The sequence below is a fragment of the Dermacentor silvarum genome, chromosome 7, assembly GCF_013339745.2.
Source record: "Dermacentor silvarum isolate Dsil-2018 chromosome 7, BIME_Dsil_1.4, whole genome shotgun sequence".
Taxonomy (NCBI): Eukaryota; Metazoa; Arthropoda; class Arachnida; order Ixodida; family Ixodidae; genus Dermacentor; species Dermacentor silvarum.
In genome coordinates this window covers 95,238,106-95,262,681 of record NC_051160.1, presented here as the reverse complement: position 1 = coordinate 95,262,681, position 24,576 = coordinate 95,238,106, and the positions used below count along the sequence as shown (strand labels likewise).

Below are 24,576 nucleotides of genomic sequence, written 5' to 3'. Positions count from 1 at the left end.
TCTTTGGAATCGCCACTGGCTCTCGTTCCGCGACATCTTCGCGCTCTACATTCGGCCGTACCTACGAGCCGCTCAAGTGCCGAGGCACGAGGTCCGTATCGAGCTCCATATTGACCCCACTGGGGTTGCTGGAACAAGCCTCGTCCCCGCAAGGAGCGCTCTCCGGGATGGCCGCTGACTCAGTTTCGGTGGACGCCTCAAATGCGCACTCTCCGAAGCTTGAGTACTGAGCAATATCCGGTTCCCTGTACTGTCGGGCCAATTTACCTGCGCTATCATTGAAAAATATTTCCTTAGCCAGGCCCTCCCCAACTGTACCCGTGGGATCTAGAATCGCCGCGTCCGTACTTTGCTCGGCCGCCCCGCTATCTAGGTCTACCTTTGACGACTCCGGCCTTTCGCCCATATGCAGAGGCACGAGGGAGGTTTCCAGCGCCTGCTTAATTTTCTCATGGCTACTGGAACGAGCCTCGTCCCCGCAAGGAACGCTTTCCGGAATCGCCCCTGTTTGTAGGCAGTCGACGGCCTCGCTTTCTACGTGCTTTACCTCTGAGGGTTCTGCCACGTCGCACTCCATGGGCTCTCGATTCCCTGACGCGACCTCAACCGTTGGTTGTCGCTCAGTTACCTCAAGAGGAGGAACTCTCTGTTCGTCCCCTTGACCTTTCCGATCACTCTCAACCAGAATGCCGAGCTGCCGGAATAAAGCTCTCTTAGCTGTATCGTAATTCCGGTACTCGTCATCAGAAAGACGAGACAAGACGCAGGATATGTTAAAGGGAAACACGTTGTACAGTTCGAAGGACCAATTTTCACGGTCAAGCTGCACCTCCGCACATACCTTCTCCAAAGGGGCAAGAAAACTTTTTTAAGTTTTCAAGTTTTCGCCGACTTTGAATACGCCCAGCCTAGATCGTACCTGTAGCCCTCTAAGAAACTGGAGTTTCGGTCGAATTTCTTCTATCCGAATTCTGTGCTCTTCCAGTTTTCGTTCCTGTTTCCTCTCGTGCTCTTCCCGTTTTCGTTCCCGTTCTTCTAGGCTCTTACGCTCTACCTCCTTATGCTCAATGCTTTCTAAATATTCCTCAAGTTCATCGTCGTCTGCCCCGACTGCTTCAATCGCCTCAATGATCTCCGGCTTTCTCTTCGATTCGGCAATTTGGAAGCCCAACTCTCTGGCCAAGTTTAACAATTCCGGCTTCTTTGGTGCCTTCAGGTTCATGGCTGCCCTTAGTGTTGCTAACTCTTCACTCTATACCAACCTCGACGTACTCCAAACTTCCGTCAACGATTAAAGAAAATCACTGCTCAGTACTTCCCCCAAATATACGTAAAGCCTAGTGATATCTCAGTGAAGAAAAGCTGTGCACTCACCATATGCAGTCATGAATCCTTACACCTTCCTTCCGAAGTTGTCACCAGGACCAAGAGGAGACGATCTCTTAGATGTTCTCCAAAGTTGGGGCCTCCAGGGTAGCGCATCTCATCGCTGCCAACCAGTTGTTGGGGCTCGCGTTGATGTCCGGTTCCATCCCACCGCTGCCACCAGTGTTGCGACACCTGTTACTACAAACTCGACCAGCGTTACTTCTAGGAAGTGTGGCGTTCTCGGCAGGCTGCAGGCGTCCGGTAGACCAGGGCGGCCAGGCAGGGCGAGACGATTTCTAGTGCGAAACTTGCACAGATTATTCATGGTTGATGAATATTATAAAAGCAGAGGATTGAGTGAAAATACATGGTGGGGCCGCTTAAATAGGCCTGCTAACATCCTAGGTGAGACTTCGCTCACGTCAACGTCACGTGACTGGCAAAGAGTCCTGTCGGGGGTGCGGCAGCAGCTCCCTCTCCCCTAGGCGACGTTTCGGGGGCTTGAGGCTTCTGTCGTGCATCGTTCGCTCTCTGGGCTTTGTCTGGGCGCAAGTACGAAAAGGGTGGTAATCAATGCCACACGAGGCCTCGGTGGTACACAGTTTCGGGGAAGGTGGATCCCCTCGCCTTCCGTTGGTTTAGGCATGGGCCTCCGATAATCCCCCCTGCAGGGCTTCACATGTTAATCGTAATGAACGGGCTGTCATACGCCCATCGTAATCCCTTTTGACACGGAGCGTGACATGTCAATCGTAACAATATTTAGCAGACATACGCAACTATGCAGAACAGCAGCGTAGATTACCAAGGACACAGAAATTGGTTAATTCAATATACCTAGCAATAGAGAGCATACATGAAGGCAAAATCAATCAGTACAAGACTTGAAAAGATGTCAATGATTGCAATCAGTAGAATGGAACTCACGCGTTTTGTTCATAAATGACAACAAACAGCGTAAAGTAAGGTATCAACCGCGTGTTTGTTCGTGACATCTTTTCGAAGCATGTTCCAGTCTCTTATGATTCTAACAAAAAAAGTAACAGTTTCATCTTACAGAAGATGCACTGAAAGTAAAAGCAAAGTATTAAACAGCTACACTAAGTAAGTTTAATAAATTTATCGGCCGTATAGATTGCAGTAAGCATTCGCTAACTAATTATATTGACAAGCATGAAGTCATGCGCGCAAAGACACCCCTTATCACATCTCACTCGATGACCGCGAACACTGCATGGCTATCACAACGCTGGCCTGATGAAGAGCGCCGGCAGCGGGGAGTGAACTCTGTCTTGCCACTCGATTCAACGCGTCTTCGAAACTTGCGATTAGGCTGCCTTCAACACTAGGCGCGCAAAAAGACAGCGCGCAATAGGCCTCCAGCCATCTCGGTTTGCCCCACCTTGGCACCCGGTGCAGATTACTTCCAAAATAGGGCGTGCTGGACGTGTACGGCTCAGCTTCGCGTACAAGCATATGCAGCCACAGTTACGTTAGAGGAGGAGACGTGCGCTCACTTGCCGCCACGCCAATTGGGCAGACCTGGAGCTGTTTTGACCTATCACGGAGGGCTAATGGCGGATGTGGAATAAAAACATATTTGAATATTCTTACGCTACACCGACCCAGGATTGGAGACCTGCGATCGATACTTGTATTAGGTAGGCATAAAAATGAACTTGAGGGTTATTTTCTGTACTTTTTCCAACTTATCTAATCCGTCTTTGTGGGAGGATTCCATATGAGATTTCCATATTGAAACAGAGGACGCACCAGTAATGTATAAATTAGTTCTGTTGGCTTACTTGTGCAGTGCTTCAGATGATGTTGAAGCAAGCAGAGTCTTTTAGACGCTAACGAAACTGTGTGTTTAATGTGCGCACTGCATCTTGCCCATGATCTATTTGAATTCCTGATATTAGGACGCGGGGACAGACTTTATGTCAACTTCGGTAATTCTTTATGAATGTGATAGCATTGACAAAAAGCGAACGAGATAGTTATAGATCTATTGCTAGCAATGCAGTGTGATAGGTGAAATAGGTTATTTAGGTTTCACAAATCGCGCCACCTGCGTTCCTGGCTAGCATGTCGTCAATGCACGTATTGTGCACAGTTGATTTACTGGCGTTGCTTGCAAGGTTCGAGTTGAAAACATCTTTAATAAACATTATGCCCACTTATAAAGCGGCTTTGAAATTTCATCATTGAAGTCCCTTGCGATGCCAATCTATGCAATGGCGACTGCGTGTCGGCGGCACGGCCCAAGATGTGTCCATTTCTCTAAAGCATAACGGTGGCGCCATATGTCACCACGTGGCGTGTTTGGCTGAGTTTCGCCATAGTGGTGACAGACGGCGCCACCTTTCAGTTGCAGTGACATCGCGAGCTCCCGATGTGGGACCATAGGCTAGGCCTTCTTAGCTCGGAGAAGACCTTCGAGACAACTCCCGAAGTTTGCTGCCTAGGTAAGCTAAAGCGTAGTGTATGTCTACATCGCAATTCACTTCCCATGAAAGGGGGCAAATAAGTTAGAAACGTACATTCGTTCGGCCTGAAGTGGGCGAGCCAGGCGCCTCCATGTCAGGCGATAACGTAATTTACATTGTAACGGAAATGTGTGGGAGACTAGACGAAAGCCGCTTCTGCGATAAAAAAGGAAAGGTAACTTGTTTCAGGACCAGTATTTAGGTCACACAGCACCTGCCCACGTACGTAAATGCGGATCACTCCGTGATGCAGATTCAGCAAAAATGGGCTTGTAGGCATTGTAATGATTATAAACCGCAGGCACTGTAATAACGGTTATCCATCCTTCGCATTACATGGCCTGCCTAGCTCTATTTCTTCTGCTTAATGTCAACTAAAATTTCGGCTATCCCCGTTTGTTCTCAGCCTACGTTCTGCTGTTATTTAAGTAAATTCTGGGGTCGTACGTGCCAGAATCACAATCTTATTATAAGGCACGCCGTAGTAGGGGACGCTGGATAAAGTTTAACCATTATAGGTTCCTAAACGTGCACCGAATGGACGCTACATGGTCATTTACGCATTTCGCCCCCATCGAAATGCGGCCGCTTCGGGCGAGATTTCTTCCAGCGACCTCGTGCTTAGGCGCGAAGCGTGATGCTGTTTTATGCCCTAGAAGGCACTGTGCTACAATGAAATCGCGCTGCTGCGTTGTTTCACGAGAACGATGCGATTGATAATATAAGTGACTATTTAGCAGCTACTCGAAGTATCTATAGTTAGCACGCACGTATATTTAATGCCTTTTATCTCACGTTTCCCCTTACTTGCTCCGCTACCTTGTTCTTACACCGTGAGCTTCCTCGTTGTTTAGAGCATTATAGTTAGAACAATGCGGCACCGGCTCAACCTTGCATTACACACGTTTTCTTCCGTAAATGTTCTCGACAATTTAAATAAATGTCCTATAAGAGGGCTTAGAGTAAAACGTCCAGAGCAAACAATTTTCATCGCTAAATGTATTCGTACCAATGTCCTTTAATTACTGCACAAAATGCTGGTACTGGTAGAGACTGTGAGAACATTGGCAGTCTATTTGATCATTCTTTAATGAATTGTTGCTTAAACATAGGCGCTAAGCTTACCGGGTCGAATAACGCGTACTCATCAGAAAACCTGCTTAATTTTCTCTGCCTGAAAGCGTCGTGTATTTCCGAAAAACAAAGAAGGCCCGATGTTTTTTTTTTCTTCAATTTCTCTGCGCGAGAACAGCGCCGATGACGTCACCGTGGCATCAGTGGTTTCACAGTATAGTCACCTATATATCGGCCGATTTCTGGCAAAAGAAAGATAAAAATATTTCAGTCTTCAGTTTCGACTTGTGTCCAAACATAATGTAATCATTATTTTATTTAAAGGTTCTTAATACCGCCGATATAGGACGCTGTCAAAATTCATGACGTCCAAGGAAGCTGATGTGAGTATTTCAAGCTGGTACCGCCACTGGTCTCTCATTTCTCTGCCTTTTCTCACAATTGTTCTTCGCAACCCCAGAAGCATTATTTACCAAGCATTCTTAATTTTACGTTGTCCTGACTACGATGGCACCCTGAAGGCTCATTCACACTACGCCGACACGACACCGATTTTTGTGTGCCGAGTTGGTGTCGTCAGTATGCAGTTTACAGGACGGAAAACGCTGTGGCCAACGGTTTAGAGGAAGGAAAACGCTGTCGCTAGCAGTCGGCAGACCAAAATAGGTGTCGCGTCGGCTATAGTGTGAATGAGCCTTGAGAGCACAGACAAAGGAGACAACGATGACGAGGTGTTCTTGCGTTCAAGCAAAACATGATCGGGCTTCGTCGGGTTCGGTCTCGTTCAAGTATTACTCTGTAAACTGGGTGATTCCTTTTAAATGCAAAAGTGTTTAATAAAAAGAGAGATTAACAGATGTGAGGATGCGTCATTCAATATTGATTACTACAGCGCGGCGGACACCAGATGGGCTAGTAATTGGCAACGTCCATTCGCTAATTAAGTTAAGGCTCGTGCTGCAAATGCAGTATTGCAGGAGGCAAAATAAATGTACGCATTTTCAAGAGCTTCATTTGTTATTTCCCGGCGTTTCCTGGCGTTTCGTGACCCGGCGCCGCTCAGCGTCGACGCTGAGGGAGGCGCCAAGCCGAAACGTCGTACTCAAGGCACACCAGAAATCTCGGCGCCGGCGCCGCCGCCGGAAGCGGATCGATGAGCGCCGACTTGGCGCCGACCAATCAGCGCATGGCTGTGGCCGCGCTGCTGGCAACTTTTGCAAGCGACTTCCGCAGCAACCATTTCGCGTGCGTGCCACCATGTGGCGCCAGTGTCTCGTCGGCGAGGCGGCGCCGTCTGAGAAAGCAGCCGCTCGTACCTTCGAGCGCGCTGCCGTGAATGTGTGTGCGTGTGTGTGTGTGTGTGCCGCAGAACTATAAACAGGGCTTAAAAACCTTAATCGGGAACATTACTCATAGTTCACTTGAATGACATTGCACACTGCTTCTGGTTAAATCTGTCTGGTCACATTGTGCGACGCTGGACTGGCGCTGTTTGCGTGCGTCTCATGTGGCTGGGTGACCTCTCCGGCGCCGTAATTCATTCGTGGACAAAAATATGCTTCTTTTCGGTTCACTTCCAAATGATTAGGCACAAACCGCACAGGAAGTCCTCTCCACTTGATGCTTACCACCTCGTTTGATTGCTTTAGTTCACCGTCTTCACCACCTGAGCGGACTTGTTGCCAAGTTTATCTGTCGGTTACCGACGACCGCTTATTATAGCAGTGCGCGACGACGTATTGGATGCCTCGGCAGGCCATCAGTAGGAGCTCTTTTGCGTCACGCTTCGTCGAATAATGTTCGCAGCGCTGCCGCCGCTCTTCTTGCGCCCGGTTTCTAAATCTTAGGAGGAAGTGATGAACTTTTTTGTTGACAAATATCTCCTCAACAGATAGCGCGTTTAAAGCTGTCACGTTCCTCTGCAATACTACCATCGGAACATGAGCCTTAAAATGAGTGCTTGAAAACTTAGTACATTTCAGTAAATTATCAATGGGACTACGACAGCTACTCGCCGATTTACTGCCCACCACGTCGAAGAGACAAATGGTGATGAAAGCATCCTTGCGTCGTCGGTTCAATCTTAGTATTCTAAATTTATCCTATATATTTCTACGCAACCTTATTTCACTTCATCACCGTTTAGGCTGTCTTAACAAGATGTCCTTAGCAACTGTTGCACAGTCATATGAAACTTTCTTCGCAATGCACTACAAATTATCTGCTACATTGCATAACGCCGCTGAATATACGATAAATTCGGCTATAATTTCGGGCAGCCCGTATATTGAATCGCTCGGAACCTTTGCAGAGTTATTAAAGAAAATCGCAGGATGCAAAAGACCAGCAATAAAACAAAAATTTGTCGTGCATGCATTGTACATGTAAAGCATCGGTAATATTGCATGCATAGTGCAGAAATGTTCATTGATGCCCAAACATTTTTCATTGAGTATGGGCTATTTCGATTTTTCGTAGTATATGTCAAAGCACTCCATTTTCTGTATTTGATAAAATTCTTCCGCAGGAATCTCGAAAAATGTTGTACTGCACTGTTTCTCGGCCTGAAAAGAAATAAAATAAACGCAGCATGAGACTTTTCAATCGACTCACCCTGCCTTCCAGAATTCATTTATTTTTATGCGTACGAGATAAAACTGAAACATACGAAAATTTTTCCCACCGCATTCAAGTGGCAAGTTTACTTAATTATTAATATTTTGCATACCGTTGGCTTTAAACTAGGTGCCAAAAAGTTATTCAGCGTTAGTTATTTTACGAATGCATGTTAAACCAACAGACAATGATGCCGAGAAAAGCATAATGGAAGTCAAATGTGTATTCTAATTGAAGTTTGTATTCTACTAAAACATTCGACAAAATCTTTCTTCTTGTTGGCAAACAGGGTAAACTTTACCAAAGGTTTGTGCCACAGTTTTATTTACGTTGGCATTTTAATTAGCATAACAATTACAGTGTAAAAATCAACAGCATGGTTGGAGCAGTCAACTTTTTTTTTTCAGGACACATGTGGTTCATGTCAGTTTCAATCAGAACAGAACGCATCAATGTTTTGAAGAGTGTGCACCGAAAAAATTGCGGCACTACTCATGTGCGGATGAGGATGACAAGATGTGTGGGTGAGGATGAGGATGCCAAGACGACAACGGTATGACGAAAACTGTTTGATGACGACGGCATCACGAGATTCGGATGATCACGATAGAACGACCGCGACGGCTTCACGAGGATGGTATGACAACGAATGAATCACGACGACTGTATGAAGACGATGACATGACTACAGTGCGATGAGGAAGTTGGTGTGACGACAATCAAATGACGCGCGATGCCATCATGACGGACATGTGACAAGAAATCCATAACGAATGTACGACGACGCGATAGCGTGACGTCATGACGAGAGTCGGATGACAAAGCTGGAATGGCGATGATGAAACGACCATGACGGCATCACGACCCCGAGCGCATACCTAATGGCCCACGATTGTAGACAACTTGGCCCACTGGGTCAGTGTAGAAGGAGTTACTATGATGGCACGGCGACAGTCAGATCAAGAAGCTGGAATGGCAACGATGCAATGGCACCGACAGCATCAGGACCATCAGACCATCAGGACCAGTGGCCCAAGCTGGTTGACAACATGGACCACTGGCATATACCGCAAAATTGCGTTGGTAATGCGTTTTACAGTTCTAACAACTATAGCCGAAGAAACTTAAGTCCCAGAATCCCAGAATTAGCCATACAGATGTTAAATAAACGTGACTTCTGAAATACAGCTTGTCGCTGCATTGCTCGAATGCTAATTCGCACAACCCTCGACAGAGGTCTTAAGATGAGTTCTGCCGCAATTCTCTTTTTTTTTTCATGTGGGCGCAATTATCACGCAGTGCTGCTGAAATACTAGGCTTCTGGAGCACCGCAGCTCGCTAAAGGCGGTTCCCTGTTCGCGCGTTGTTCTTCGTTGTCACGAATAAGGGTGTAGCCACTACTCCGGGCTACTTTAGTCGTATTCAAGCACCGAGATAGGTTAACCGAAGAAATAGGTAAAGCCTTTCACATCCAAATAAAAATGGTCCATGTATGATGATGATGATATATGAATTTTACTGGCGCAAGGAGCCAGGGATGGCCAAAGAGCACCAACCATGTATGTTAGCCACTCGTCAACAGCCCTACTAAACAGTGCACTGGAGTTTATTAAAAGTTGTAGTTAATGTCAAATGGAATACTGTTTATGCCTTTGGGCAGGTGAGGCGCTGTGGGGGTTTTGTTTTCACGTTTTGGGTTTAGTTGTTCTGTGAAGGGCGCAGTAAGGAAAGGGCGGAGGAGGGGCAGGGGAGGGTGATACGTGAGGAGGAGGAGGAGAGGAGGAACCAACTTTATTTAAACCAGCAGTTTAGTTGGCTGGGCCTAGGCCTCCCACGTGGGGACATCGAGGTCTTGCCTCTTCGCCGCCTCGCAGGCTTGCTGGGTAGCCCGAGTTGGTCGTCGACGTGGAAGCTCCGCAGGGCGGCATGCCATCTCAACGAGAGGGTCACGGTATTATTTGTCCGTCTTTACATTCCCATAGCACGTGGGGAAGCGATGCTGCCCGAGTCTTACAGATCTTGCAAATGTTACTAGGGTAGGTGTCTGGGTAAATCATGTGGCAACGTGTTAGTGAGTGGTACGTGTTTGTCTGTAACAGGCAAAGGGTGGTTGCTTGTGCTCTGTTTAGCTTGTGATGAGGGATGGGGAAGGTTCTTCTGCTGAGATAAAATGATTTCGTAAGGTCGTTGTAGCTGGTGAGGCGATCGCATTCCGCGGGTGCACCTGCGCTGTCTCCGGCACGGTTGACAAGGCCTCGTGCTACAGAGTGAGCGACCTCGTTGAGGTTGGTGAGGTGCGGATGTACGTCGCCGGCGTGCGCTGGGAACCAGACGAGAGTGATTTGCGTTTCAAGTGAGTGAGGTACTTGGTGTGATGATTTTTTTTTGTGTGTGTCGGTACTTGCAGTGTTCATGCGCCGGGACTTGTTTTGCTTTGATGCTTTTTTGTGGCGGTGGTTTAAAAAAGTGATTTTCAGCTGCAATAAACTTGTGCGATATTAGCAATTCTACCGACATTTCGACCTCCTTGCGCTGTCAAGGCAAATATGCATTCGTCGAAACTAGGCCGAATTTCAGTTCTTCCGGTTTCGCAGCAGCAGTGGTGCCAGGGATTATGAGACCTAACGGCAAACTATGGCAATCAGCTGGTATTGAAATAACAGCTTTCTAGTTTGTTCAATAATGAGCCTTATTTATTCGACATCAAAGGACAAACTTCATCTGTTGCCACATTCAAACAAGGGTTCATACTGTCCGTTTTAGATAAGTAGCTGCCCTTAGTTGCTTCATTTGTCTTGTGAATGGATCGACGGGGTTCACCATTTCATGCAATGCACAATTTTCTACTTTTTTCGCTCTCTTTTACTTGTTTTCATTGCTGTGGATTTCAATTTTTCACATTGATAAAGATTTTCTGGCTGTAATTACTTTATATGTTTCACTTTCTCTGCCATTATTTTCTGCCCATTTTTGTGTTCGCTTGTTTCTAACGATATTTCGCCTTTAGCGCCCGTATACCATGACAATCATGGGTTCCATGTATTTTCACAAGTGCGAACGGACTAATTTAACATCAGCCACCACGCTGTACCATGGCAAGCTTTTTCGCGTTTGATAAACAGTCAGGGTATAGAAGCATAAATAATCCTACAAGAAACAGCGGTTTGACAAGAAGCCCGATTGAACACATTGATACCGAGCCATTGATCAGCGGGCCTTGGGTGTATCATACCAGACAATTTCTTTAATGAACCTAAGTTAGAAGTTGGTGCGTTTGTTGGGGCCAGCTACTCCTCTTTCCAGAGCAAGCAAATCTAAAATTCCGAGACAAACTAGAAACATTAAAGACAGTCAGATATCAGTTTACCAAACGAGTAAATTAAGTCACATGAGAGAGTAAAAGGACACTCATAGACACACACTTTCCGTGCGCAAGTGAAAGTACACAAAAGAATCTGGAAACACGTCCAGAAGATGACAGTTCTGCAGACGAGATGCTTGATGCATCTACGCATAGCTACATAACAGGGCAACACTGTTCGCTCAGCATCAGTCAAGACCACCTCGGCGGGCGACGCAGAAGAGGCCGCCATTGCACTCGCATCAGGGCTACCTGATTGCGATGTCATCATCAGTGACTGGAAGACTGCTATCCGGAACTTCAGCAGGGGCTACATTACCAACCTCGCGCACTCTCTAGTTGTCGCTCACCAGACAGGAAACTACATCACTCTCATCTGGACTCCAGCGCATCAAATACTACCAGGCAACGAAATGGCTCATGCCGCTGCTCGAGGATTCACGGACACAGGGGACGGAAATATGGGCCTTAGTTTAAAACCCAATGAGTCCCAACAACACACCAATAAAGACACTGATCACATTCCATGAAATGTGCACACATTACAAACACCAATGCCCTAACGTATCCACCTGTCCCTGAGCCTAGCACGCGCCAGAGAGAAATACTGTGGCGCCAACTACAAACTCGCACTTTTCTTACCCCATGAACTCTGCACTTATTCTTTCCCGTCAAATGCCCGACGCCAAAGTGTCGCTTCTGCTCTGTCCAGACAGCAGATCGTTCCCATATCATGTGGAAATGCCCCATCAAATATTCTCCCCGCACCCTCAAGCCATTATTTTTTTCTTCTTTCTGGGGTTTTACGTGCCAAAACAAGTTCTCGATTATTATGAGGCACGCCGTAGTGGAGGGCTCCGGATTAATTTTGACCACCTGGGAATCTTCAACGTTCACTACAACGCAAGCACAGGGGCGATTTTGCATTATTAACGGCGAGGAGCTGTGGGAGACTGCCCTGCGCAGCTCCGATCCCACCCTACAGGACTGAGTCCATAGGTGGGCTGAGGAGGTAGCGGAGGATTACCACGACTAGTAGGCGGACGTCTGGCAACATAAGGTGTTGGGTCTGGAGCACATACACCTCCCTCTCTCCACCACGGCCCCTCCCCTTTCTTAAAAAGGTAAATAAAAGTTTTTTTTTACATTCACCCATACATAACAGGCCACGTAACTACACAACTACATTAATAAATTTGAACGTGAACATCGCATATGCGACTTGTGGTATTGTAACATAGGGCTAGTGCACGGATATCAACCCTAAGCGAAATACTTCGCTCATGGCCAATAATGTGGCTACATAAAAGAGCAATCGTGATTTCGAAAATATTTTTGGAAAATACCGAATATACCAAATGTCCAGTTCTCGTAGCGATGTTTTCCCAAAAACAAACTCCAACTCAACGCTCGTGACAATGTCTCAGCATTCAAGAGTTCATGCTGATAAGCTTCTGGTAGCAAACGCGAGATGGTAAGGCATTCGTGCATCATGCTTGAGATCATTCTGGAAATGCGCTTAGCACAGGACATCACCCACCTTTTCTGCAGTTGGTTTGCAAGTCGTTTCATTGAAAACTGCAGAGCTGAGGCAGTTTGTTGGAGAGGCTTTGTATGTCACATTGTATTTGGCAGCACTCGCGTCATTTATTTTCTGTAACAAGCAAAGCACGCAAAGCACATTTGGCGTAAGTAAATGCGCCGCAGAAGGACGATGGGCGTTGCAATAAAAAAAGGTCGCAGTTTCGCCCGAAAGGCGAAGCATCAATCTCGAGAGCCAATTAGTAAAGAGCTATACGAAGCAAGGATAGTAGTTTAATGGACCGCATAAAGTTGTAAACATTCGCTTACTAACGAAATAGACAAGCATGGTGTCACGCGCGCACAAGTAAACATGAACACATCTCGCTCGATGACCGCGGAAACTCGCTGTGCAAACGCCGGAGTGCGATAGCTCACCAGCAGCAGCGGGAAAATTGACCTTCGCGCTGGCTCTCATCTCGCTTCAACTCGAACCAAACGTCGAAAGCACAGCGCATACGAAGCTACCGGCACTCGGCGCATGCACTTTGTCCCCATCGAAAATCGCTTTGATCGCAGGCCGCGCGCTTCCGGCCTGCCTTCCTCCCTCGCGTGCACTACATTGAGCCGCGATTGCCGGATCACCCTCGTACGCTTCCACTCGCACACATAGTGTACGGCGCGCGGCGACGATTTTATCGCCGTTGGACTTTATACGGAACCTCACGGCGACGGTGACGCAGAAATGCGCTTGGAGTGTCCATATAATTGCTATCGCAATAAAAAAAGTGTCTGTGAGGAAAACCTGTGTGCCTCCTTATTTGAAATTTGTCGAACAAGGAATGTGGCTGAAGACAATGTTTCGACAAGGAGATTTGTCCTCGTTAGCGCAGAAATCAAGTGCTTCGGCGATCCAGCAGTTACTACCTTGACGAAGCCACGTTTCCTTGTGAAGAACTTGGCTCCAGCAACATTCCTGCTTGAGCTCTGGTAATCACTTCAAGGCTCCATCTTGTTCATTTCAAATGCAACTTTAACAAGTCGCCACGGGTGCTAGCGACGAGCACTGTCCATGAATATCTTGAGTCGAGCTGGAGTGTCGAGGTGTGAAACGTACTATGGAGTGCTAAGGTTAGAAGATGAAATATATATATATATATATATATATATATATATATATACGCACTCTGTTTTTAGGGCCACCAGATTATTCGGCTTGAAAGCATTTGGGTACTTTACTTATTTGTCCGCGCCTTTCCACATAACCATGTAGCGATGTCAGACTATGCCAGTCAACTTGAATGTGTCGTACGTTACATTGCTTTGTTTCTACTGCAGTGAGGTGCGCTCGCTAGTGGGTGTTTGCTTTAATTACGCCGCAGATTACGCACAGTTACATAACGAAGTTTTATGCACAGCAGATAGATTATGCTGCGTGCTATTTTGTCCATAAGTCTTCGTTATACAAGGATCGAGAGGAAATGCTGAGCGAATAGGTGTTTCATATTCAGGAAACTCAGCACCGCAAACGTGGTACAAAGAAAGGAGTCAACAACGCTAGCGCTCCCTCGTGGAAGAAATAGTCATCACATTTCAAGCGTATTGATTGAAGCGCAAGAAGGATCTAAACAGGCACACTATGGAATATAGGTAAAGCACTGTCTATCAAATGACAAGTGCAGGAACAGCGCTAACCCTGCGTCTTATACTCTGCTTGAGTTTAGGTCTACTTGTGCTGATATTATTTAAGACTAACAAACTCGCCACGCTCTATCCCCCTTGCTGATGTTTGAATCGAAGCGGCTCGGCGTTGTTGCAATGCATCTACGCTTGGAAATATCTACCCATTACAGAATTCTATTTCGAAATTTTGCGAGCTGTCAGCCCTCGCTTTTTCTTCTGCATAATATTGCGGTTCGAATTAACATGTGCGCTTATTTCACATTGTATATCGGCCAAACTATTGGCTGCACCAATCATGCTCTGCGCATATGTTCCTCACGAGAGCCACGTCCACACTTTCCTTGTCATATAAATATTATAAGATGAGCAAACCGTGCTCTAACGCTTTGATTGCGAAAATTACGATGGCGCCATAAGCTTAAAAAAACGGGTAAGTTTGCACTTCATCGGGCAAAGCTTAGGCACAGCGAAACTGTAGATCCTCAAGTCTTACTGGCTGCTACAGCTAGGTGTGGCGCTGCGATGTACTATTTACTTTCTTGTTGTAACAACTGATTTCATCCTGCTAGATCTTACCTTGGTTTAACTTAACTACACATGTAGGAAAGGTATTCTCGAGTGGTCATTTTCGGAGGTACCTTCCCTTTCGCGACATTTCGCGTGACTAGCGCTGGCCGCGTTAGCGCCTACGAGCGACAGCGCTTCTGGCATGCCACAAACGCAGGCAGGCTAACCAAGATTGGCAAAATGCCAAGAACGCTGTTGCTTGCCGACGCCGAACGCGTTGGCCGGAGGCTATAGCTGCTCGACAGCTAGCGAAAGTTGACACGTCTAGGCGCAGCCCCTTTTATGTCAACGCGGGCGGCGTCGGCAGCAGCTCTGCACGTTGCCTCGTTGGTGCTGCTACAATTCCTTTCTCTCTCTATCTCGCACTCATTTTCTCTTTCCCTCTCCCGAGCATTGCGCGCGCCGCGCGCATGCTCTCCTTCCCTCTCTTTAACGTCCCATGTCCAGGCAACATTTGCACGGCACAGAGAGGAGGTGAGGCACACGCCGCTCCGCGAGGTGGTTGCTAAGCAACGCAGTGACGTTATAGCTCGGCGAGGTTTTGCGGCAGCAGGCGGCACTTTTTACGGTTAGCTAGAACACCTTCGCTGTTAATTGCCTCACGGAAAATATAACTTTATATTTATTAAAAGGGCCAATACTGCGGAAATTGACTCGACGTGAAACGGCGGAATATGTGTCATGATTAACGCATAAGCGCTGTGATTACATACGATTACCATTAACATAAACGCTTTCATCTTTCGCACCAAGCAATTACATGTACACCTAATTTACGAAAGCAACACTTTCTCACCATCGTCTCGGCACTCAGTAGCTCGACGACCACGTAATGATGGTCGAAACTGGCCTTCATGTGTCCGAGGGCGTCTTGGGCCAATGTTTTCAGCTTTTCGTTGTTCTTCACGTCTATGTTCACCCACTTAGGCCCCGCAGATTCTGTTGACGTGCATGGTGGAGGTGAACGCAGTACGACCAGTGTAAGGGCTATTTCAAAAGCTTTCGCCATGATTCGTCATACACACGGATAGGTTTTGTCCTGAAAAAGTAATAAGTGAATGACAGAAGTAATTTACGGTGCTTATCACGGGAAAATAATGGCGCCTCCCTTCGAATATACCTTCGATGGCTTCGCAGCAGTTACTATACGAGTACGTTTTTTTCCCAGATAGGCTTGTGCAGGTTATTTTATTTAAGAAATACCTTTCACGGATCAATGCTTCTGCAGTATAGGAGACCGCGAATACATGCAAAATTGCCGCGGAGCGACTAGCCGCTCGAGGCACTTTCACGCTCGGAAAAACACATTTATGTAGCACGCATTGAGAAACAGAAAGCTGTATCGGGAGTTTTTCATGTTGCTCTACAATTCTCTCATTGACACTTTTCATCTAGTTACAATATTTGAGAAGCTGAAAAATTATATAAGACTAATTATGTGTTTAGGTGGAATACAAAAAAATAATCTGAGTATCTCCCAGCTACGGCAAATAACATTACCTTGGTTCTGTCCAGCTACGTCGCAATTTACATAATTTGAAATCTTGGTGCATGATACTTGGGACACCCTGTATAGAGACTGCCTTGTTGCTTCTTCCCTCCGTGCAAAACATTCACTCGACACTGAACTTTGCTGTGAAACTTCTACTCACGAGGACACCAATAAGGACGTAGCTTTCTGAGCACGTCATGTTGGCATACCTGCCATTTCTCTCTCCCTCTCATGTGTGTGTGTGTGTGGGTGTGTGTGTGTGTGCGTGTGCGTGTGCGTGTGGTGTGTGTGTGTGTGTGTGTGTGTGTGTGTGTGCGCGTGCGTGCGTGCGTGCGTGCGTGTGTGTGTGTGTGTGTGTGCGTGTGTGTGTGTGTGTGTGTGTGTGTGTGTGTGTGTGTGTGTGTGTGCGTGTGCGTGTGTGTGTGTGTGCGCGCTGCGTGCGCGTGCGTGCGTGCGTGCGTGCGCGTCAACAGATGATTGGCTTCAACAATGACTTTTATATAAACAAATTAACATTTCCTTTATTGTGCATTCACTGAAGGGGACTGAAACAGCCTACGCGAAAAACAATGTGGGCAGCTTGCACTAGTAGTGCAAGGCTGGAGTAAACAGTGGAGCTGGTGATCGACCTAGCTTCTTCCAAGTTTTGCTAGGCTCGGCTAAGTTTTGCCAGGAAACGCTAAGTGCTGCTAGGCAGGGTATTCCGAATCGGCTCGCCGCCGACGCGCAGATTCTCACTTGGCCGCGCGACGCTCTTCAAGATGAGTGGCTTCTTCTTCGGGTGTCCGGATCTTCTTTGGTCGTCCCATGTCAAGGCTACATGTACTAGGAGGTCCCATTTCAGTTTCTAACTACGAGACTTCCTTGTGTATATACTTATCATGTAATTATCCAAGTTTTTGTATTGAATAAACTGACTCTGATGCTCGCGTCAGGCCAACGCCACCTAGATGCGATCTAGGTGGTGTTGGTCGCGCACACAATTGCATTTCTTATACAAACGCGCTGGTCCATCTGATAACGCTTTGCAGAGCCCCGAACGATGCCAGTTATCCAGGTGACTTGAAATGCTTGGTATAACCGATTCCTAGATTGCGTGGGATCTTCCTTAATCTTTTTATCGATAGTTGCTGAGAGGGAAATGTTACTGGTAGAGGAGCAGCATAGAGAAACATACTTGCGTAAAGAGCGGACACTCGAGCCATTTTGCGACCGAGCAATTAAGCAAGGGTCTGACCACCCGCCAGACGGCCTAGCGATGTGCGCTTCCACTTCACCTTGAAGGTAGACAGCTTATCATACGTCCACCGGGTTACGTCCACGCGTCCCGTTCCCATAGGGACGTTGATGCTGCGCCGTTCACGTGGCTTTCGCCCACCCCACAGTGCTTTTCAACGCGTCGCCTCGCGTTTGCGGTAAGAAGCTTCTTTTTGTATGCGGAAATAATTTTGCTATTTCTTGCGTTAAGAACATTGTTAGCAAGACGTTTGTTATGCTGGGTAAGCGTATTTTGCAAGGGTATATAGCATAGAATATGAGACGGGGCATCCGTCTACCGCGCAGTCATCCGTTCGTTCTTGCACCCGTGTTTTGCGGAAGAGCATGTGCATTACTTTCAACGTGTAATTTTCCGAAAGTCACTCGCAACACGTTCGGCTTCAAGCACAAAATTTGTTATCTGTGGCTCACCCGCATCATCACATAAGCGTTTTATGGCGCTCATTACTTAATACTTCATTTTCCGGTCAAGTCAGAGTACAAGGAATGTGGAGCACGGGTCATATTACTCACGTGCAATGGCCGAAGGTGATGCGAGCATTGTACATTCGTCACAATTTTCACCGATCACTGCATTTCGCTTTATTCTTTTCCTTCTACGGGCGTAATAATGTTTAGCACACAGTTCATTTAAGAGAGCTCACTTCGCTAAAAATGAGGCCGCTATTTATGGTTAAGTTCTGCTTTCAAAAATACGGCTCCAAACATAATAGAACCACTTGAATTCCACTCCATTTGTTTTCATTAACAGGACTAGCTTTGTTTGTTTTCTCTAATAGCCATCTGTGTGCGCTTTTGCAACGAGAGTTGTCTCCTTTCGACGGTATAATCAGATGCCTTACTCTGCAATGCTTCTTTCCGCTTAGTGAAGGATATTGCTGAAAGAACGTGTCCTGGACAAGTTTACTAGAGCCGCACTTCATCTACACAAAATTTGTTGCGTGTTTCAATGTCGATCTCTGTAGCGAAACGTTTTTCTTAAGTAGATAATTAAAACAATTCTAGACAGGGTGGTAATATGAGAATCACTTAGTATAGGTGATTGCTCACTGATAAATACTTCTCATTGCTTTCCTTTACGATGCACCGAGTAATTTCAAGTCATAATTGAATTGCACTTTTCCCTCCCCTGTCCGACACTATTTTTCACTACAATATATATATATATATATATATATATATATATATATACATAATTGTGAAAACTTTGACAAAGCTGCTCCTGCTTCGTTGTTCTCAAAGTAGTTCCGTCAGCTAGTGCACATTACCTACAAAGCCCACAATGTTCATGTTTTTTATTAAGCAATCACTTCATGTTTGTAAAATTGTTATGAATTGCGACATTTTGCGAATACTTCTTTCTCGCGGCTAAAGTAAAGTAAATTGCAGCAAAGCTAACTATAATTGTAACAGTCACAGAATATTAGCGTTTTTACATTAAGACGATTAAGTCTTCTAATAGGGTGTAACACAAATTAATTTTAGAAATATTTCTGCATGACTTAGCATCACTTCTGGGCGAGCAAAAATAAATTAACACTTTCAACAAGTAGTCTCAGTCCATTCAAGTCTTCTCAATCCAATTCATATTGTTACTTTATAAAAAATGACAACTCACCCATTTCTTTACTCTTATAAAAGAAGCTTACGAGTGCTATAACGAGAATCCTGCATTCTAAGAAAATATGAATTGACAGGTGCAGCGCATCTATCAGTCCATGTTTTCGCTTTGGGCTTCGTGTTCTTTTTTTTTTTAGGAATTATATGGCCAGTATGCTAATTACGTTCAAAAATACATATGGCAGCTTGTGAAAGCGGTCAGCAGCCACAAATACAATTTCGACGAATCATTCAGTATTTACCTACACTTTAGTAAACCACATCGTAATTACTGGTCGCGTGCTGATAAGCCAGGCACACCACGACGCATCTTATGTAACCGCAAACTGTGACATTCTTTCAAAAAAAACGCCTTTTTAGGTCCAAGATGCCAAAACATTCCTACATTAGTTGCGAGTTGTGTTTATGGCAAAAGTAGAAAGCTTCTCTATGCAAAATTTTGAGGTGAACTAAACAAAAGAAGCACATCGTTGAGAGAATTTTGCAGAACAGAGCAACATCGGGTAGTCAACCGTTGTTACCCCTGTTCAACGACAACCAAGTGTAACATTTTTCAATGAGAAGCGTCATGAAGACTTCTTAGCGATAGAAGAAAACTTATTTTAGGCTATCCTGCCGCAGGCAGTTTCCAAAGGGAAGCAAATGCTTCGGGTCATGCCAGGCACTTTGCAGAAGACAGGCACGTTTCTATCTGGCATTGTTTTGGGCCTCTTAGATAACAGAATGGACGGTATCGTACCCCTCCCCACTCCTTTCTTTGTAGCAGCTAGCGCTACGCACACCTTGCGCGACATTGCGCCGCTCTCGGTATCTCCCAAAGTCGTAGCGGTACACGCTGTATAACATTTCCTAGCCCGAGTAAAAAAAAATAATTACAGACGTCGTGTTATCGTCATTATACTTTCGTCAGTGGTCATCATCTCGCAGCTTTCGTCAGATATGCTCGGCTTACACGCACAATTTATCGCAATTTACAGAAGTATACTTCGGTCCATCTGGTAACGCTTTGCGGAACCCCTAAAGATGCTGCATAGACAGCTATCTGCAAAGTTACTCGTGTAACATCGATTCCGACAGTGCGTGGGATCTGCATAACTTTCTTGTTCGATTACATTCGAAGTTATCATTGAGTCCTGATCTTTCCAGCTAGAATAACATGCATTGTAGAAGTGCTCCCGGTATCATTATTACAGTGTAATAGGACGAAAAACAACATGAAGACCAGGGCATCACCCTCTTTTCTGTCCTCTTACATCGCATTGTTCCGCACCCTAATACGTCGTGCGCCTCATTTTCAATAACTACAAGAAAGTGTGCGATCAGAAAAAAAAAAGAACTTCGCCTGCACTGCGGCTATCGTAAACGTAGCTTGCCTTTCCTAATTGTCAATCCTTTATTGGTGGAGAGAGGTTACACGAAGAACGAAGACACACAAAAGTGTTGCTAATGTGAGCCGACATGGTCTGGGAAGTTGAGTTACTCAAAGATATGCCACCCATCCACTCGTTCTTCGAACGTGTCACTGCAGAAATTTATGGGCAAGAGAGAGAAGAGAGAGCAAGGAGAGGAAAGGCAGGGAGGTCAACCAGAAGAGCATCCGGTTTGCTACCCTGCACTAGGGGTGAGGGAAAGGGGAGGTAGAAAGAGAAAAATAGGGAGAGAATGAGCACTGAGTACACGTGGGACGATGTACAGGGACACTATAGGCGGTCTCTTAAACCGGTGCACTTCAAATACAGTACTAATGCACGCAACGCTTTTTGTGCCAGTGACGGGTGTAGCCACGGTCCGAGTATCTTTGACTCAGAGAACGGTCTCGAGTCCAGCCGGTTTAAAGTTGTCCTGAGAGAGAGGCGTTGTACGTCGTAGCGAGGACAGGTACACAATAGGTGCTCGATGGTTTCCTCGCACATACAGGAGTCCCACATCGGGCTCTCGGCCATTCCCATACGATGTGGGCAAGTCTGCTCAATGCGATAAGGGGGTGAGGGTACTGCGCCGTACTTTCGTGAAGCTCCCATCTTCATTTCTTGTACAAGATGCATTCCCCTAAAACTATACTTAGCTTGAACGGAACGTAGACGTTCAAGGGTCCCGGCAACATTTTTTGAACAAGGTAAACAAATACGTAATACTACATAAAAGGCAATGCTGCCATGAACACCCAAACCCTATAGTATACTTACTTTCACGCAGCATGGAACATTAAAAATTATATTATGTGGTTTTACGTGCCAAAACCACCATCTCATTATGAGGCATGCCGTACTGGGGGACGCCGGTTTAATTTAGACCACTGGGGGTTCTTTAGCGCACCCCTAAATGTAAGTATACGGGTGCTTCCTGCATTTCGGCCCCATCGAAATGCGGCCGCCGTGGCTGTGATTTGATCCCGTGATCTCGTGCTTAGCAGCCCAACACCATAACCGCTGAGCAACCACGGCGGGTCAGCATGGAACATGTAATATCGCCGTAAAGATCGCTGGTGCTTTCCCGCGGCTTCTTCAAAACCCCGCCATCTAAACAGCACATGATCGCGCAATGACCCCTCAACACGGCTATTAGCTGGATTTGCGAAAACGCTCACGATTAATGTTTACTTTATCAGGGTCCACAAAGGTGTATGATATGCTAACACTGCTCAGATTACTTCCCGAATTTAAAAATAGAAATGCACTGCCTCGAAAGCCTTGACATAATAATTTTTTTTTCAACTTCCTGTACTCAGTGGCCGTCGTTCGTGCCGGCTCCTTCGAAACGCAAGGTGATGCTGTCGCGGAAGTAATGCTAACCTCTACCGCGGTGTGTTTAGTTTCCCTCATTTCGTCTTCTTCTTTTATTTACCTCTTCATTTTCCAGCTTTGAAGTCCTTATGTTTTCTCTATAGTAGGCTGACTGCAAAGAACATGTCCATCTTATTCCTATATTTATTAAATATATTACGTAATAATTACTTGCTTTATTATTACTTTTATTATTACTATTTTAATAGTAGAAGTAGAAGTAGCAGTAGTAGTAGTGGTAGTAGAAGTAGTAGTAGTAGTAGCAGCAGTAGTAGTAGCAGCAGTAGTAGTAGTAGCAGTAGTAGAAGTAGTAGTAGTAGTAGTAGTAGTAGTAGTAGTATCAGTAGTAGTAGTAGTAGAAGTAGTAGTAGTTGTAGTAGTAGTAGCAGTAGTAGTCTTGTTGTTCTACCTTACGCATTAGGGACCATCCTCCGTTGTCGGCATATGTCAATATCTGGGGCTATCATCATTACCATTGCACGCGCCATGAACGGTTTCAAGATCCGTAGCTACGCTCCAAGATGTGACTTGCCAGGAGCCCCTCGAAAATAAAAAAGAAAAAATGCGAAAAAACCGGCCCCTCGAGGGTATGAGCCATTATTTGAATCAACAGCAACAACAACAATCAGTAAGATGCGCGTGGGTACGTGTATGCCGTTCATTGGGCACACGATTCCAGGACAATAGAACGTTCGCCTAACCTAGTACCTTATCTCGAACGCAAGTAGTTTTATGTAGAAAAACCAAAAAAAAATTAAACACAAGCACAAAAAATTTGATACACATTTTAGTAATCAAGTTCTGCTGAAATTTTATATCTAATTGCGCGTATATCGAATCACCGAACACTACCTGCAATGAGATCAACATAAACGGGTTTGGCTGTACTCTTCGCACACTACTTCAAAAGAAGAGGGGCAAGTTTTCCCCAAAGAATGAAGTAAGGAAGAACATAGCAAGATATAGCCAAAGGGGACATTCTCTAGCACACCACCAGACAATTCATAGTTTATTTCCTCGTCAGAAATAAGAACACCCAAATGTCGCTCTGCTTAAACAACCATATTTGATGAAATGAAGCCGCTATAGGGATCAAAGAGGAAGAAGTAGAAGAACACTGAATTGGCAAGGCCATGTTGCAGTTTAACGACCTCCCAGTTGAACTCGTCCTGAAGATATTCACTTACCTACCGCAATTCTGGCTCGCGACAATAGCCCAGGTGTGTGAGCGATGGAAGGAACTGGCCTTCGACCCTTGCCTCTGGACTGAGGTTCGTATCAACCTGCGCGACATGGAGAGTGAGCAGCAGGTGCGGGAGGTCCTAAACAGAGCCACCCTGATCCGCAAGCTTGATGTCTCCGGAATCATCTACATCGAAGACATCGCTTCTTGCTCGACGCACTTCAAGCGGTTGAAAGAGCTGGTGGTACCTTGCCGTGCGCTCTCACATCGTACCATGCCAGTCATACTGCGAAACTGCGAGTCCCTTACCACCGTGGCGTTGCGCGGAAAGGACACGCTGCTGCCGAATGACGTGCGCCATCTGCAGAGCCTAAAATGCCTCAAAGTGTTCTCGACTTCGCGAGAAGTCCGCATCGAGGACGGCATTCTTCGCCAGGTGTGCACCAACTGTCCTTTGCTCGAACGGCTGGACATCAACTCGGATCGCATACGCCACAGAAGCACGTGGGGGTGCCTCGAGTCACTGCAGCATCTGAAATGTCTTTCGGTAACCCGTATGTCCACAGGCGGATTGCTGCACGTATCTAAGGCGCGTCCAAACCTGGAGTCGCTCAAGATCGGCAGCGTTTGGAACGAGAACGACGTGACGGTGGCGCAGGCACTTCAGACTTTCCTCAAGCTCCGGATCCTCTCGGTGGACGGGGAGTGCGGTACCGGGTGGTTCGACACCCGGTTCGGAACGCCGAGAGAACTGGAACGCTTCGACGTTCAACAGCTCCACATGGAAGAACACCAAATGAACCAGCTCGTGCTAAAATGCGGAGAGAAACTTCGTCACGTCACCATCAGTGCCAGGACGCTCACCCAGAATGCCCTCAACTTGCTGCACGACTGCAAGAACCTGGAAAGTATCGCAGTGTATGGCGTTTGCGGGGGAGACATGCTGCTTAAGATGCTCATCGCGCTACCAAAGCTTGTTCGCGCTCAGTTGGACGTTGTTGGGGAGGCAGGGGAGGCCGTAAGCCAGTTGAACGCCGTGGTAGATGTTCTGGACAAGTCTGCCAGGGGCCACACCCGTCTCGTGATTCGTGCGCATTGCGCATCGCAGGCCGCAGAGGACGATATGGTACGTGCGGTGTGGAACCTTAGGGAGTACCTCGCTTTCAACACGGGTGTTTCGGTGGACCACATTCGCGATTTGGAGGAGCAGTGCTGGCGGATGAAAGACGGGAAGTGTTTTTGGGTGTCCTGGAGAAGAAAAATCTTGCGCACAGTCCAAACTTCGCTTCCAGTCATGAGCAATACGCTAAAGTATCTTGTAGTCAACGTGTACGAGAACTGAACACTAGCGGACATTCCGAAGGAAAGAAAAAGGCTCATTGTTTCGCTGAACGAGCGCAAAATAAATTTAAACTCATTTGCAACATGGTGACACTGCTGTTGATTCTCGAAGCAAGTAACGTGATCTCATTGCAGGAAAGGAGTCGCAAGTTCAGCCGAAAGGCGAGCCATCGATTGTAATAGCAAATGCGTAGAGAGCT

At 46.3% G+C, this 24,576-nt stretch overlaps 1 protein-coding gene across 1 annotated transcript; it reads right to left on the bottom strand.

The window, feature by feature from the left end:
- Positions 1-7,369: 7,369 nt before the first annotated feature.
- LOC119459642 (uncharacterized) lies at positions 7,370-18,082 on the bottom strand. Its single transcript, XM_037721318.2, has 4 exons — positions 17,963-18,082; positions 15,476-15,718; positions 12,449-12,562; positions 7,370-7,495 (listed from the first exon to the last, which is right to left on the bottom strand). The coding sequence occupies exons 2-4, from the start codon at positions 15,686-15,688 to the stop codon at positions 7,391-7,393; spliced, it is 432 nt and encodes a 143-aa protein (XP_037577246.1). The 5' UTR covers positions 15,689-15,718; positions 17,963-18,082; the 3' UTR covers positions 7,370-7,390.
- Positions 18,083-24,576: the final 6,494 nt, after the last annotated feature.